The 14,853-nt window shown below is 47.4% G+C and overlaps 2 protein-coding genes and 1 long non-coding RNA gene across 7 annotated transcripts in view; 2 read left to right on the top strand and 1 right to left on the bottom strand.

Annotated features, from left to right (window-relative positions):
• Gle1 (GLE1 RNA export mediator) overlaps positions 1-2,395 on the top strand; it is a 35,105-nt gene extending 32,710 nt beyond the window's left edge. For both annotated transcript variants that reach the window (XM_042681205.1, XM_042681206.1), the window contains 2 exons: positions 8-71; positions 1,790-2,395. In XM_042681205.1, the coding sequence (XP_042537139.1) occupies positions 8-71; positions 1,790-1,858 (133 nt within the window). In that variant the 3' untranslated portion in view covers positions 1,859-2,395. The remainder of the gene's footprint in view (positions 1-7; positions 72-1,789) is intronic.
• On the bottom strand, positions 76-9,462 carry LOC122109043. Its single transcript, XR_006147655.1, has 3 exons — positions 9,354-9,462; positions 1,574-1,730; positions 76-156 (listed from the first exon to the last, which is right to left on the bottom strand). It is a non-coding gene; the product is annotated as an uncharacterized LOC122109043 (long non-coding RNA).
• Positions 9,463-11,160: 1,698 nt separating this feature from the next.
• The window catches only part of Sptan1 (spectrin alpha, non-erythrocytic 1), a 76,761-nt gene continuing 73,068 nt past the window's right edge, over positions 11,161-14,853 (top strand). For 3 of the 4 annotated variants that reach the window (XM_042680982.1, XM_042680983.1, XM_042680984.1), the window contains exon 1: positions 11,161-11,379. The gene's annotated coding sequence lies outside the window, so the exon portion shown is untranslated. The remainder of the gene's footprint in view (positions 11,380-14,853) is intronic. The other variant, XM_042680985.1, reaches the window with a different exon arrangement.

A 14,853-nucleotide genomic window follows, 5' to 3' on the forward strand; every position in this document is an offset into this window, starting at 1 on the left:
CCTATAGAATTGAAGCCATCACAAGTTCAGGACAGATGGGTTCTTTTATACGTCTGAAGCAGTTCTTGGAGGTAAGATGTCCTTATCTTCGTAAGTCCCAAACTATTGTCCTGGAATAACTTGTGTTTTTATAAGTCTGGAGAGAATCAGTGATCTCTGAAAGAGAAAGAGAGAGAGAGAGTTTGGGACCCCAGCTTTGAATTTAGGGCCTCATGCTTTCCTTTGAACTTTTTGCTCAGGGTTGGTGCTATTCCACTTGAGCCACACTTCCACTTTAGCTTGTTTGCTAGTTATTTGGAGATGAGAGTCTCATGGACTTTCTTCCCTAGGCTGGCTTTGAACCAGAATCTTTAGGTCTCAGCTTCTTGAGTAACTAGGATTACAGGCATGATCCACCAATTCCTTACTTCTTCTCTTTGGTTTTTGACCAAAAAAAAAAAAAAGAATCTCAAAGAAGCCAGGCACAGTTTATATCCAGTCAAAAACAGGGAAGGGGCCAGGTACCCAGTGGCTCACACCTATGGCTCATACCTGTAATCCTAGCGACTCAGGAGACTGAAAAGTCACCTTGAGATTCTTATCCCCAATTAACTACCAGAAAATTGGAAGTACCACCATGGCCCAAAGTGGTAGAGTGCTAACCTTGAGCAAAAGAGCTCAGGGACAGCGCCCAGGCCGAATTCAAGCCCCATGACTGACCAAAAAAAAAAAAATTTCTTGCCCAGTCTGGCTTCAAACCACATTCCTCAGATTTCAGCCTCCTGAGTAACTAGGATTACAGTCATGGGGAACCAGCACCTGGCTTTCTTTTATTTATTTATTTAAAAAAAAAATTTTTTTTTTGGGTCCGGTCGTGGGGCCTGAACTCTGGGCCTGGGTGCTGTCCCTCAGCTCTTCAGCTCAAGGCTAGCACTCTCCACTTGAGCCACAGCGCCACTTCCGCTTTTTTCTTTTTGCTTGTGTGGTGTTGAGGAATCGAACCCAGGGCCTCAAGCATGCAAGGCAAGCGCTCTACCACTGAGCCACCTTCCCAGCCCTCTTTTATTTTATGAAGCCTTGCTTTTTCCTGGAATTCCTCCTTGCTGCTGCTCCCCCGCCCCCCGCCCCCCACTGCCTTTTTTTTTGGGGGGGGGGGGTTAGTCATGGGGCTTGAACTCTGGGCCTGGGTGCTGTCCCTCAGCTCTTCAGCTCAAGGCTAGTACTCTACCACTTAAGCCACAGCACCACTTCTGGCTTTTTCTGTTTATGTGGTGCTGAGGGTTCAAACCCAGGCCTCATGCATGCAAAGCAAGCACTCTACTACTGAGCCACCTTCCCAGCCCAGTTTCAGCTTCTAAGAGCCCAGTTAGGGGCCAGTGGCTCATGCCTGTAATTCTAGCTACTTAGAGGCTGAGATGTAAGGACCACAATACAAAGCAAACACGTGAGAGAAAGCCAGAAATGGAGGTGTGGCTCAAGTGGTAGAGCACTATCTTTGAGCAAAAAAAGCTCAGGGATAGCACCCAGACCCTCAATTTAAACCCTAGGACTTGGCATAAGAGAAAGAAAAAAAGCCCAATTGGGAACATGGTACCTGTGACAGGTCAGGATAAGCTGGGGGACAGACATCATAACAGCACCTCATTTGTTCTAATCTTACACCGATCCAGCAGAGGTATCTATGGGCTTTTTCCTTTCTTTATTTTGCTGTTCCCCAGGACTTGAATTTGCTGTTCCTTCTTTTTTTCTACCTGATAATGTGTTAGAAACAATTCTGTTAGAAACTCATTTTTCATCTCTCCCTGACCAGAAATGTTTGCAGCGCAAGGAGATTCCTGTCCCCAAGGGCTTTCTGACTTCCTCCTTCTGGCGCTCCTGACGTCATTTGTCACCTGTCGTCACCATTAGGTTGCAGAGAGGCAATAATAAAGCAACTGAAGACAGCTGTATTTGGAAGAAGTCATGTCAGATTTAGAATTTTATTTAGTGTGTTTTTATATCTGTACTATGTAACTAGGAGAAGAGGTTTGCATGGGTCACAAAATCTTGGCTGTATCTTAGCAGATTCATTAACTGCTGAAGGTGTCCACATGATTGAGTAAATAGAACTGGACTTTCTTATTTTTGCAGATGTTCTCCGGAGAGGTTCTAGCTGTTGATGAACTTTGTCTCTATTATCTTTTCCTTGGTGTTTCAGAAAGTTGGTGATACCTTAGCCATTTCTCTATGAGCTGGACTAAGCCTACCATTTTCACCCCTCTCCCTTCACCTCACTCCTGCTCAGATGAATTCCCAAAACAAGAAAGACCCATAAGATTCCCTTTAAAGTATCTTGTAAAGCCAGGGACCACTGGCTCATGCCTGTAATCCTAGCTACTCAGGAAGCTGATCTGAGCATAGAAGTTTGAAGCTAACCTGGGCAGAAAAGTCTATGAGACTCTTATTTCCAATTAACTGCCAGTGAGCTGGAAATGGCACTGTTACTCCAAGTGGTAGACTAGCCTTGAGCGAAAGAAGCTCAGGGACAGCACCCAGGCCATGAGTTGAAGCCCCAGGACTTACCAAAAAAAATCATGTTATGAAGGCCAGACATGAGTAGCTGACACCTGTAATCCTAGCTACCAGGAGTCTGAGATCTGAGGATCCCAGTTTAAATCCAGCTGGGCAGGAAAGTCCAGGAGACTTTTATCTCCCAATTAACCCACTATGGCTCAAGTGGTAGAGCACTAGCCTTAAGCAAAAAGGCTAAGAGACAGTGCCCAGGCTCTGTGTTAAAATCCCAGTATTGGCACAAGAAATAAAGTAAAATTAAGTTAAATAAATTTTAAAAATATAATGGTTGAGACCAGTCATACTTATGAATTAATTCTAAGTGCATGGACTGAGTCCCCAAGAATAGCAGAGTAGCAGGGAGCTTGTGTTAGGTCTGGCAACATTGAACTATGGAGGAGTCTTTGTCCTCTGAATCTGGAATTCTGTCCCTGAAAAGATATTGATGTGTGCATTGGAGTAGGTGCTGGTGGTGGTACATATTTGTCATCCCAGAATTCAGGAAGCTGAGACAGGAGGCTCAGATATTGAAGGCCAGCCTTGGCTACATTCCAGGCCAGTTTCAAAAACATAGCAAGGCCCTGTCTTAAAAACCCAGTAATACCAAGAAACTCAAGATGGCTGTGCTGTGGCCTGCAGTGTTATTCATGAGCTGAGCGTGCATAATGAGGATGCACCAGAGATGCACAGGAGGAATTGAAAAGTGGTTTGTTTATACTTTCTTACATGTTCTCAGAAATGAATGATGATGAATTTGGCTAATGCCACTGCAGAACTCCAAAGCTTGTCTGTTCAGATAAAAATTGAGATTTGTGGGCTGGGAAGGTGGCTCAGTGGTAGAGTGCTTGCCTTGCATGCATAAGGCACTGGGTTTGATTCCTCAGCGCCACATAAGCAGAAAAAGCCGGAAGTGGTGCTTGGCTCAAGTGGTAGAGCGCTAGCCTTGAGCTGAAGAGCTGAGGGACAGCGCCCAGGCCCAGAGTTCAGGCCCCGCGACTGACAAAAATAAATAAATTGAGATTTGTTCTATGGGAAGACTGATTCTCCTTTATACTGCAGAGGCAATGGTCCGAGCTCTGTTCCTGTATACTAAATGCTTTGAAGCTGGCGGCGGGAGGTGGGGAAATGGGGGTTCACTGGTATGAGTGGCCTGAAACAATCCATTCTGTGAATTGTTGAGTATCATGTCAAAAATAAAGTAATAAAGCTTCATTGAAAAAAAAATAAAGCTCGCGGATGTGTAGTTGATTCATTACGATCAGTTTCTTGTACCCTCATCTATATTAGTTGTTAGAGCTATGATAATAGACAAATCTTCCTTTTTGGATTTAGCCTTCACTTCTATCATTCCTTTTTGTGATTACCAATAATTGACTTTTGTCTAACAACAGATGTAAGAGACTGGGGTATAGCTTGGTGATAGATCCCTTGCCTAGCATAGTGATCCTGAGTTTGATCCCCAGTACCCTCACCCCTGCAACAAAGAAGTGAAAGGGATTAAAGTCTGCTGCTGCTATCAACACAATGGAGTAGACAGGGGACTTGTCAGGAGACCTAGTTCCATTTGCTTTTCCATCTGTGTGGTCTGGGTGGGCCATTTACCCTCTCTGAACCTCATTATTCCCACCTACAGCTTTCTTTTCTTTTTTCTTTTTTTTTTTCTTGGTCGTTCGTGGGGCTTGATCTCTGGGTCTGGGCGCTGTCCCTCAGCTCTTCAGCTCAAGGCTAGCGCTCTGCTACTTGAGCTACAGCGCCACTTCCGGTTTTCTATTGGTTTATTGGAGATAAGAGTTTCATGGACTTTCCTGCCCAAGCTGGTTTTGAACCCTGATCCTCATATCTCAGCCTCCTGAGTAGCTAGGATTACAGGTGTGAGCCACCAGCACCCGACCTACTACAGCTTTCAAATGGAGTGTGTAGTCATTCCTCAAGGCAGAGTTTCCTCGCTGGGGTGTCTTGGTGCTCCAAAGCCCTATGGGGGAGCTCAACAGGGCCTGCAATGAATGCATCCTCAGGTCATCATTTTCCACATGTCATAGCAGAGGCAGAGTGGCAATCTGACTTCAGGACAAGAGGGGTATTGAGTGGATGAGTCTGTCGGTAGATAAAAGTTTGTGCATATTTCAAAAAGGCATCCCTTCCTTTCTGATTCTAGTACTCTACTGGAAAACTGACCTATTAATAGCTGAAAAATATGGTACCAGCAGGTTTATGGTGCCCACCGGAGTCATAGAACTTACCTTGTACAAAACCATTAAACTGGAATCCTGCCAGGTGCTGGTGGCTCACACCTACAATATTAGATAATCAGGAAGCTGAGATCTGAGGATCAAGGTTCAAAGCTAGCTCAGGCAGGAAAGTCTGTGAGACTCCAGTTAACCACCAGAAAAGTAGCGCGGTGGCTCAAAGTACTAGAGTGCTAAGCTTGAGCAAAATGCTCAGTGACAGTGCCCAGGCCCTGAGTTCCAAGCCCCAGGACCAGCACAAAATATAAATAAAAATAAAAAGGTAATGTCAAGCATAGTGGTACATGGCTATAATCTCAGTATTTAGAAGGCAGTATGAGATTAAAACCAATTTGGGTTATAGAGCAAATTCCAGGCCAGCCTTCATTATATAATGAGGTTTTTTGTCTTGAAAAAGCTAAATAAAATGTAAAAGCAAGTGGGGTGATATGCATGGATAGTACCAGCTATTTGAGAGGCTGAGAAGACAGGGTTGCTTGAGCTAGGAGTATGGGTTGATGTCTGGCAACATAAGACCCCCATATATTTTTTACTATTATTTCTGGGGGTTTTGTTGTTTTCCCATCATGGGGCTTGAACTCTGGCCTAGGTGCTATAACTAACAGCTCTTTCCTTTTTGCTCAAGGCTAGTGAGTGCCCTACCACTTTGAGCCACAGCTCTACTTCCAGTTTTCTGCTGGTTTATTGGAGATAAGAGTCTCATGGACTTTCCTGCCAGGCTAACTTTGAACTTCGATCCTCAGATCTCATCCTCCTGAGTAGTTAGGATTACAGGCTTGAGCCACCAGGGCCCAGCCGTTGCTGCTGGTTTTGTTTTGAGTCAGACTTACCCCCAAGCTGTCCTCAAACTTCCAATCTTTCTGCCTTACCCTTCTGAATGCTGGACTTGTAGGAGTTGGCTATCATTAGAGTCTATCATTTTCAATTTTTACCACTCCAGTATTTTAATAATCTTCCTCTAGATGCGGTGACCACTCTTGCATTTGTTTTTTGATGCTGATATTCCTGATGGAGTCTCAAAGGTACACCAAGAAAGAAGAGCATTAGGCAGCTAGGTTTTTGATACCCACTGATAGTGTCGCCTCAGAGATCATGATCGCCAGCTGGTAGATGTAGCACTATAGTGGCATCAGATTCCTGCCCAAAGAATGCTAAGGGCTGTATTTACTTCAACTCAAGTACTCATTTGTCCACTTGCTTCTCATCCAGCTTGACCTCATTTTTCAGGCAGAGTGCCCACATTCTTGTCATATCACTGTCCTCAAAAAATTCCAATAGAAGAAAAAAAATTCCAATAGAAGAGAACCTCTGCACATCCATTGTATAGAAGAATGGGGTTGCTCTGGTCATTTCCCATTGGATGCTGGGAGCTTTTCCCTCCTCAAGCTTCCTCTTGTGACAGCAGTGATCTAAGTAGCTTTACACATTTTTTTTTCATCCCCAAAAAGCACTTTAAACCCCGAGCTTCCTACAGGTCCATGTGACACATCGCCATTCCCTTCCCTTCTTTTCCTCCATCTAATAAATTTGCTGTGTACCTACAGAAAGCAAGTGAGAGCTGCGTGCTTGCTATACGATACATTTATAAAAGTGCTGAACATGAACTGAGGGAAAATGAAGGCAAGGGTGACATTGTCCAAAAAAAGCAATGTACTCATTACCTGACTTATGAAATGGTAATCATGGTGCCCACTTTAATAAGAAAATGATATTTTTACAAATTGTACAAAAAGTGCCGACTACAAAGGAGTCTATATCCTCCAGTGTACAGCCAGTCTCCATTATTAAAAATCCCAGTTTAGCCAGGTAGGGATGGCTCATGCTTGTAACCCTAGCAACTCAGGAGACTGAAATCTGAAGGTTGTAGTTTAAAGCCAACCTGGGCAGGAAAATCCATGGGAGAGTCTTATGGTAGAGCACCAATCTTGAGCTAAAAAGCTCAAGGACAACACCCAGGCCCTGAATCCAAGCCCCACAACTGACAAAAACAAAAACAAAAAGTTTATGGCAGATGCCAGTGGCTCATGTGTGTAATTCTAGTTACTCATGAGGCTGAGATCTGAAGATTGCAGTTCAAAACCATCTTGGGCTTAAACTCAGGACCTGGGTACATCCCTGAGCTTTTTTGTTCAAGACTAGCACTCTACCACTTGAGCCACAGCTTCAGTTCTAGATTTTCTGGTGATTAATTGTAGGTAAGAGTCTCATGGACTTTCCTCCCTGGGCTGACTTTGAACTCTAATCCTCAGATCTCAGACTCCTGAGTAGCTAGGATTATAGGCATGAGCCACCAGTGCTGGTTTACATTGTTTGTTTTGTTTTGCTTTAATTTTTTTTTTTTTTTTTTGGTCGGTTGTGAGGCCTGAACTCTGGGCTTGGGCACTGTCCCTCAACTCTTCAGCTCAAGGCTAGCACTGTACCACTTAAGCCACTGCACCACTTCCGGCTTTTTCTGCTTATGTGTTGCTGAAGAATTGAACCCAGAGCTTCATGCATGCAAGGCAAGCACTCTACCACTGAGCCACCTTTCCAGCCCCCTTAATTATTGCTTTTAGACAAGGACTTTATAGCCTGCCTAGGCTGTCCTCAAAGAAGTAATATCTTCCTTGTTCAGCCTCAGGCATGTACTACTATGTTCACCCTCTTTGCTTTTATTTTATTTTACTTTGGTTTGTGCCAGTACTAGGACTACTTAATCTTAGGTCCTGGGCATTGTACCATACCTTTTTTGCTCAAGGGTAGTACTCTACCACTTTAGCCACAGCTCCATTTCCAGCTTTTTGCTAGTTAATTGGAGATAAGCGTTTCACAAATTTTCCTGCTTTGTCTGGCTTGAGATGGATCAGTAGATTTCAGCCTCTTAAGTAGCTTGGATTGCAGATGTAAGCCACAGGCACCTGACTTGCTTTGCTATTTTGAAATTGAAATATCTTTAGAATAAAGTTCAGCTACTTTAAGTGTATATAGTTCTGTGCTATTAATTAATGGTATATTCATAGTGATCCCAACCATTTCAGAACGTTCTCATTCTTTTTTTTTTAATTTAATTTTATTTTTTTGTGAACATACTGTACAGAGGGGTTACAATTACATGGGCAGGATAATGCGTACATTTCTTATCAAGCATTGCAGCCTCCTCCTTTGTTTACCCTTCACATCCAGAACTTTCTCATTCTAGATGTAAACTCTACCCATGAAGCAATGATGCTCCCCTTCCCATATCTTCCCCCTCAACCTCTAATAACCTTCCTTCCTTCCTTCCTTCCTTCTTTCTTTCTTCCGGTAGGTGGGCTGGATTCCAACTCAGTACCTGATGCTTTGATCATTGGCTGGCACACCTCCAACTCTTGATAACCACCATTGTTTCTATGGGTATGACCATTGTAGGGATCTCATATAAATAGGATCATATTTGGCCTATGTCTGGCTTATCTGACATCTAGCCACTGTGTTTGTGGAAGGTATGGCCTGCCAGAGCTGAAATGGTAGAATGTCATCTGGGAAGAGGTTCTGTCCACCTACCAACATGACTTTTCTCTTTACAGGGTGACAAAATAGTGCAATGCTTTGCCTTTGAACTTAGCTGGGGATGTGGTTTAAGAATAGAAAGACTTTCCCAGGAAAAGTGGACAAGTAGCTGGAGCATGTGAAAACATCACTGCAACTACTTGATCATTGAGCAACTTAAAGAAGGGACTAAGAGCACTTAGATGCCTAAGCCTTGGGTGTAAATCATGCCTTCAGAGGGCTAACAGAATTAGGAGAGCTTAGAATTTAGTCCTAACAGCTGTTCCTCAGGCCAGGAGAGACAGCACCCAGAACACAGAGCTGACTGAGTTACAGAGCCACCATAAATGCCCGGTGCTTTCCTCCCCCTCCCCTATTTCTCTTACAAAACAAAGGTTATTATCTGCTTTAACCCTCCCCACACCTAGTAGAGGGAAAGGCATGTGCTAGAACAGGTGGGAGGGAGGGTGGCAGACAATAGAACACATGAAGAATGGCTTTTTAAATGTCTCAGTTTTAGTGCCAAATGCAGAATGGGGTGGGTGGGTGAGTGGGCGCTTGAGAGGGCTGGGATAGTGTTTCTTGGCCATCCTTCAGATCAGACAAGGATCAACAAATAAGATTTCAGTTTCTGCATGAAAACAGGGCTCCAGTTTGTTTTTGCATCAGGCAGAAGTAGTTAACCCTCCCCCCCCCCAACATTTAACTAAGGGACCAGGGTGACAAAAGAAAAATTACTCTGGTGTGGGCCCCATTTCAGAATGACTTGGAAATTCTGGAGAGCCATGATGAGGTTAGCCATTTTTGTACCCAGAACTGGATATCTGATTACAATTTTTTGCTGCTACTAACCAAGAAAAGGCCACGGATGCCATCAGCTGTTCCCAGAAATTCACATCCCCTGGGAGCAGTCACTCAGCCCCGTGTTCTGTGAAGAAAGATTCTTTCTCTGCAGGAAATGCTTCCCAGCTCCTACGTTTTTCCTCCAGTTTCTGTCAAGCTGCTTCTCGGGTGTGGCCACTTCTTTTTCTTTCCACTCCAACGGAAAAGGAAGGAATAGGGGAATCTTACCTTGCTATAATGGCCACAGCCAGGGCAGCTTAGAAACCAGATTGCAGATCCCAGGGCCAGCAGAAGCAGCCAAACAGCAGAGAACCATTGAAAAGCTCCGGGCTGGGGCTGGGCCTGGGCCCAAGTTCTGGTGCAATGGCCAGTGCTTTTATGTTTACTTAAAGAGCAAGGCTGCTTGGTAACCAGGAGGCTGAGGCCTTCCTGAGCTGCAGAACAACAGTCTGCCTGACTGCACAGGAATGAGCTGGGTATAACTCCCAATGGCTGTGACCCAGTTGTCCTCAAAATGGGGGAAGGGAGAGGGGAAACATCTTAACAGATAAGGCTTAAGGAACAGAAATTACAGGGAACTCATTTTTTCTCATGTCAGAGCCCTAGCATCCACCTGTCTGTAATCCTAGATACAGAGAATTGCAGTTCCAAGCCAGCCTGGGCAGGTAAGTCCATGAGACTCTTACCCGAATTAATCACTCCCAAAAAAGCTGGAGTTGAAGGTGTGGTTCAAGTGGTAGAGCATTAGCTAAGCGATGGTGCCCAGGCAGAGTTCAAGTCCCAGTACTGGCACCAAAAACAAAACAACCAAAAACCCAGCATCTACCTGTATCATAATACCTCCTTTTCTACTAGAAAGCAGTTATTTCTAATTGTTTGGGTTCAGATCCTAGGTTTTCTGATTGCTGCCTACCTGACCTGGGATGCAAGGCCTAGCTTCTATGTCAGGATGCTCATTTAGAAAATGGGGAGATATTATCCAAGTATTTAAAACAAAAACACTACCCGGAGGTGCTGGGAAGGTGGCTCAGTGGTAGAGTGCTTGCCTTGTATGCATGAGGCCCTGGGTTCGATTCCTCAGCACCACATAAGCAAAAAGAAAAAAGCCGGAAGTGGCGCTGTGGCTCAAGTGGTAGAGCGCTAGCCTTGAGCTGAAGCTGAGGACAGCGCCCAGGCCCAGAGTTCAGGCCCCACGACCGGACCCAAAAAAAAACAAACTACCCGGAAACGGTAACCCATAAAATGCTTAGTGTGCCTGATACACAGAAAAGCGCAATTAATTGTGGGAAAAGCAGCCTTAATGTCTTGTGTATAGATTAGGTCTGATGTTCCTCCTCTCTCCCACTGGGGTCTAGGGACAAAGCTTTAAGAAATGATTAATTCTACCAATCCTGAAATGACAGCCTTATGCCTCAAATTAGTTCCTCCCCTCCCTCCCCTTCTTGATCAGGACTTGACCTTTTTTCTCACCACTGCCTCGGACACAAAGCCTCAAACCACCCCGGTTTACTTGACCCCAACCCCCACCAACGCCAGGCTCCTCCTGGACAAGTAAGCAGGAAAAGCAGCCTTCGGTGATCTCACCCGGGCGACCGGGCGTTTTTTTCCGGCCGGCCCGAGCCTGCTGCATCCTCAGGCCAGACTGCAGCCCCCGCCGCGCCCCGCCCTTCGCCGCAGTCCTGGAAGGGTTCCCGGGGGTGGAGGGTGCGGTGCGCATTCTCTGCAGGGCGGGCCGGGAGGGGCAGGATTGGAGCGCCCGGGCTGCGGCGAGGGCGGGGCCCGCCCGGGCGGCGGGGCCGGCTGGGGCGGAGGGCCCCGCGCCACTGCGCCACCGCCCCAGCCCTGGCGCGCTCCCTAGTTCCTCCCCCTCCCGCCGCCCCCGGTTCCCTCGCTCATTCCCGCACCCCTCCACCGCCCCTCGCCCCCTCCCCGCCCCGTCACTTCGGCTCCTTCCGGCCACGCTCGGCTCCTTCCGGACAGCGGTCAGGCGCAGAGCCCTCGGGAGCTCCGCCCCCGTCGCTCCTCCGGCGCTGCCTCCCACCCCGCGCGCTGCGCCCGGGCCCTTCCCTCAGGATCGCGCCCGCGCGCCGCGGGAGCGCGCAGGGCCGCCTATAAAAGAGGCGGGGCGCGCGCGCCGCCGCCACTACCCGCTGCGGAGCGAACCGTGTGGAGCGGAGGCCGCGGCCGCACATCGGTCTCTCAGCACTCGTCAGCCCGGCGCGCCCACGCCCTTCATCCCCCCTCACAGGAAGCGGTGAGGAGGGCCGGGGGTGGGAGGGCGAGCTCGGGGCGGCCGCGGGGCCCGGGGCTGCCCACTCGGCAGCGGGGCGGGGCCGCAGGGCGGACAGGTGAGCCGGGCGGGCCTCCCCGCTTCCTCGGGCTGACGGAGGAGTGAAGAGGACCTGCCGCCATCGCCTTTGTGGCGCGTGGGCTGCGGGCGGCCGCGGGGCCGAGCCCGGGCGCGGGCGCCGGAATGTCACCGACGGGGGCCCGGGCCCGGCCCGCTGGGTCCTTCGCCCGCCGGCCGCCCCGGGCAGCTGCGGCCCCGCCCTGCTCCCCCGGCCTCGGCAGGTGGGTGGGGGGCCCCTCGCCGCGCCCCTCCCTGCAGAGCGGGCCCCTTCCCGGGTGGGGACCGACGTCCCCCCCCCCCCCACTCCCCGTCTCCCGCACCCGTTCGTGCGATGCCCCACACCCCTTGAAGAGGAAGAGCCTAGCGCGTAGAGCAAGGGCTCCTTGATCGACCTTAATACCATTCTGTATGTCGGCCTTTGGCCTTCTCTGTAGCCGCAGAGAGGGCTGAAACTGACTGTCTCCTTTTCTTCCCCTGTAATAAACATATCCCCCCCTCTCCAGTTGTGATCTGCTTATAAGCAATCAGTATAGATGGGCACTTGCTTCGTGTGAGACCCAAATCAAATAACTTAATGGCTTACAGTGCTTTAGTCTGGGTCTTTCAAGACCAAGGCAGTAAATTATTTGTCAGTTCTTCAACCATGCCAGTGTGGGATGATAGAGCAGTCTTTTGTTTGCAAGCTGCCCCAGCGATTTGATTATGCTTCTCAGATAAAAATGCTTTCAAAAGTCTCAGGTACTGAAATAAAATGTATTTTAAATAAAGGGCTTGGTAAGGTTAAATATACTTTAAATGAAAGACAATAGCCCAGAAAGCTAGGGTGAGGTGTTTCTGGAACTGTTACAACACCTTGTCAGATCTTTTTGTGTAGTTATTTTTTTTATTACTGTTTATTATTTTGTTAGTTTTTTTGTTACTTATTTTGAGACTAGATCTCACTATGTAATACAGGCTGGCCTCGAATTTGAGATTATCCTGTCTCAGCCTCCTGATCCTGAACGATCAGATCTTTTAAAAAAGATTATAAAATAGATCCTAAAATATTTAAGTCCTTTGTCCTGTCTTAATGGTATTTTAGGAAAAAAACAACCTTTATGGCAGTCTTGGAAGAATAGAGGAGAAACCGAATATTTTCATAGTGTGTTGAGAAATTGCGTCGTCATAGCAATTGGACTTAAATGAAACAGAATGTATCAAAGATGGAAGGGTGGGGGTGTTTTGCAGCCAAGAAACGAAAATCTTAAGAATAGCAGCAGGAACAGTCAGCTGTAGGAAGCCAATGAGCCACTGTTCCCACTTCTCAACTAGTCATTTATTTACTGTCCATCTCATTGCAGCTAATGGCTTAGATTTTAAAAGGTCAAATTGAAGTCAAAGTTTAAAAAATATGCAGCTGTGGGACATAAAAATGTGCTGCAGTAAGCTCTCCGAGGGAAATTGCAATAAACCTTTTTCAGTAACTGGGCCAATATTACTCAAAGGGACCTTCAAAGTATGTTAAGTGGTATCCAGGGAGGGACCTAGGTGGAGAGAAGAGAAAGGAGAATTTGCCCTGCACCAGACAAGTATGTGACAGTTTTTTTTTTTTTTTGCCCATTGTGTGGCTTGAACTCTGGGCCTGGGCGCTGTCCCTTAGCTCTTCAGCTCAAAGCTAGCGCTCTACCACTTGAGCCACAGCACCACTTCCTGCTTTTTCTGCTTATGTGGTGCCGAAGAATCAAACCCAGGGCCTCATGCATGCAAGGCAAACACTACTACTGAGCCACCTTCCCAGCCCTGTGACAGTTCTTTTGTGTGTGTGTGTGTGTGTGTGTGTGTGTTTGTCGGTTGTGGGGCTAGAACTCTGGGCTTGGGCACTGTCCTTGCACTCTTCAGCTCAAGGCGAGCACTCTACTGCTCGAGCCACAGCGCCACTTGCTGTGACAGTTCTTTTACTAAACCATCAGCCTAATTTATTCTCTGATTGCTTTCTGACTCCCTCCCTCCATCTTCCTCACTTCCCCCCCCCCCCCCCCCCCACCAGTTGTTGGGCTTGGGCTCTGGGCCTGGGTGCTGTCCCTCAGCTCTTTAGCTCAAGGCTAGCGCTCTACCACTTGAACCACAGCACCACTTCCAGTTTTCTGGTGGTTAATTGGAAATAAAAGTCTCATAGAGCCGAGTGCCGGTGACTCATGCCTGTAATCCTACTACTCAGGAAGGTGAGATCTGAGGATCATGGTTCAAAGCCAGCCCAGGCAGGAAAGTCTGTGAGACTTTTATCTCCAATAAACCACTAGAAAACCGGAAGTGGCGCTGTGGCTCAAGCGGTAGAGCGCTTGCCTTGAGCTGAAGAGCGCAGGGACAATGCCCAAGTCCAGAGTTCAAGCCCCACGACATAAACAAAAAAAAAAAAAAAAAAAAAAAAGTCTCACAGACTCCTACCCAGGCTGGCTAGCTAGGATTACAGGTGTGAGCCACCAGCGCCCTGCTCAGCTTTTCCTTAGTGATTGGTGCTCTACCATTTAAGCCATACTCCAGTCCCCTCCCCCACCTTGTTTTTTTAAGAGACAAGAATTTTCTATGTTGCATAATGAGGTAGCCTTACACTCCTTGACTCAAGTGATTTTCCTGCCCCTGTTTCCCAAATAGCTGGGACTCCATGCTGGAGCTCCTGAACCCAGCCACATCCCCCCTCTCACTCTTTCTCTCCCTCTCCAGGAGGGAGGGGGGGCTTGAACTCAGTGCCTGGGCACTGTCCCTGAGCTTTTGTGCTCAAGGTGAGCACTCTACCACTTGAGCCACAGCTCCACTTCCAGCTTTTTCACCAAGTCTCATAGACTTTCCTCCCAGGCTTTGAACTGTGATCCTCAGATCTCAGTCTCCTGAGTAGCTGCAATTACAAGTGTGAGCCACCAGCGCCCCACTCCAGCCATTCAATATAATTTTGGTCTTGGCAGCATGCTTTATAGTAATTTAGTTATTATAGAAATCCAGTGTCACAGGCTCCCAAGTAAGCCTGTCAAATGATCTGATGAACAGGTCTAGGTGGGAAGATCTATTTTAAGTGTATATTTTCATTAGAATTTTCTCTACTTTTCTTCATCTCAAAAGGTGGGACTGATAGAGATTGTAAGAAGAGGATCCGAGGAATAGCACCCTACGTGTACACTGAGAACAGGGCCTGGAGGTTAGCCTGCCTTTGTAATCAATCCTCCACTAGTTATGCATCTGGGTCTGCTGCAGCCTGTCAGCTATGGCCTTCCAGAACAATTTAGTGCCCTTGTGGCAAATGCTGACTGCAGGAATGTGGAGGAGGACTGCATGGCTGATCACTGGGGACCAGTTGGCTGGAACAGCTGTGCAGTGAGCCATCACCTCTCTCTCTTTTGCATGGTC

Source organism: Dipodomys spectabilis, unplaced genomic scaffold, assembly GCF_019054845.1.
Source record: "Dipodomys spectabilis isolate Male_0828 unplaced genomic scaffold, ASM1905484v1 ptg000067l, whole genome shotgun sequence".
NCBI classification, from domain to species: domain Eukaryota; kingdom Metazoa; phylum Chordata; class Mammalia; order Rodentia; family Heteromyidae; genus Dipodomys; species Dipodomys spectabilis.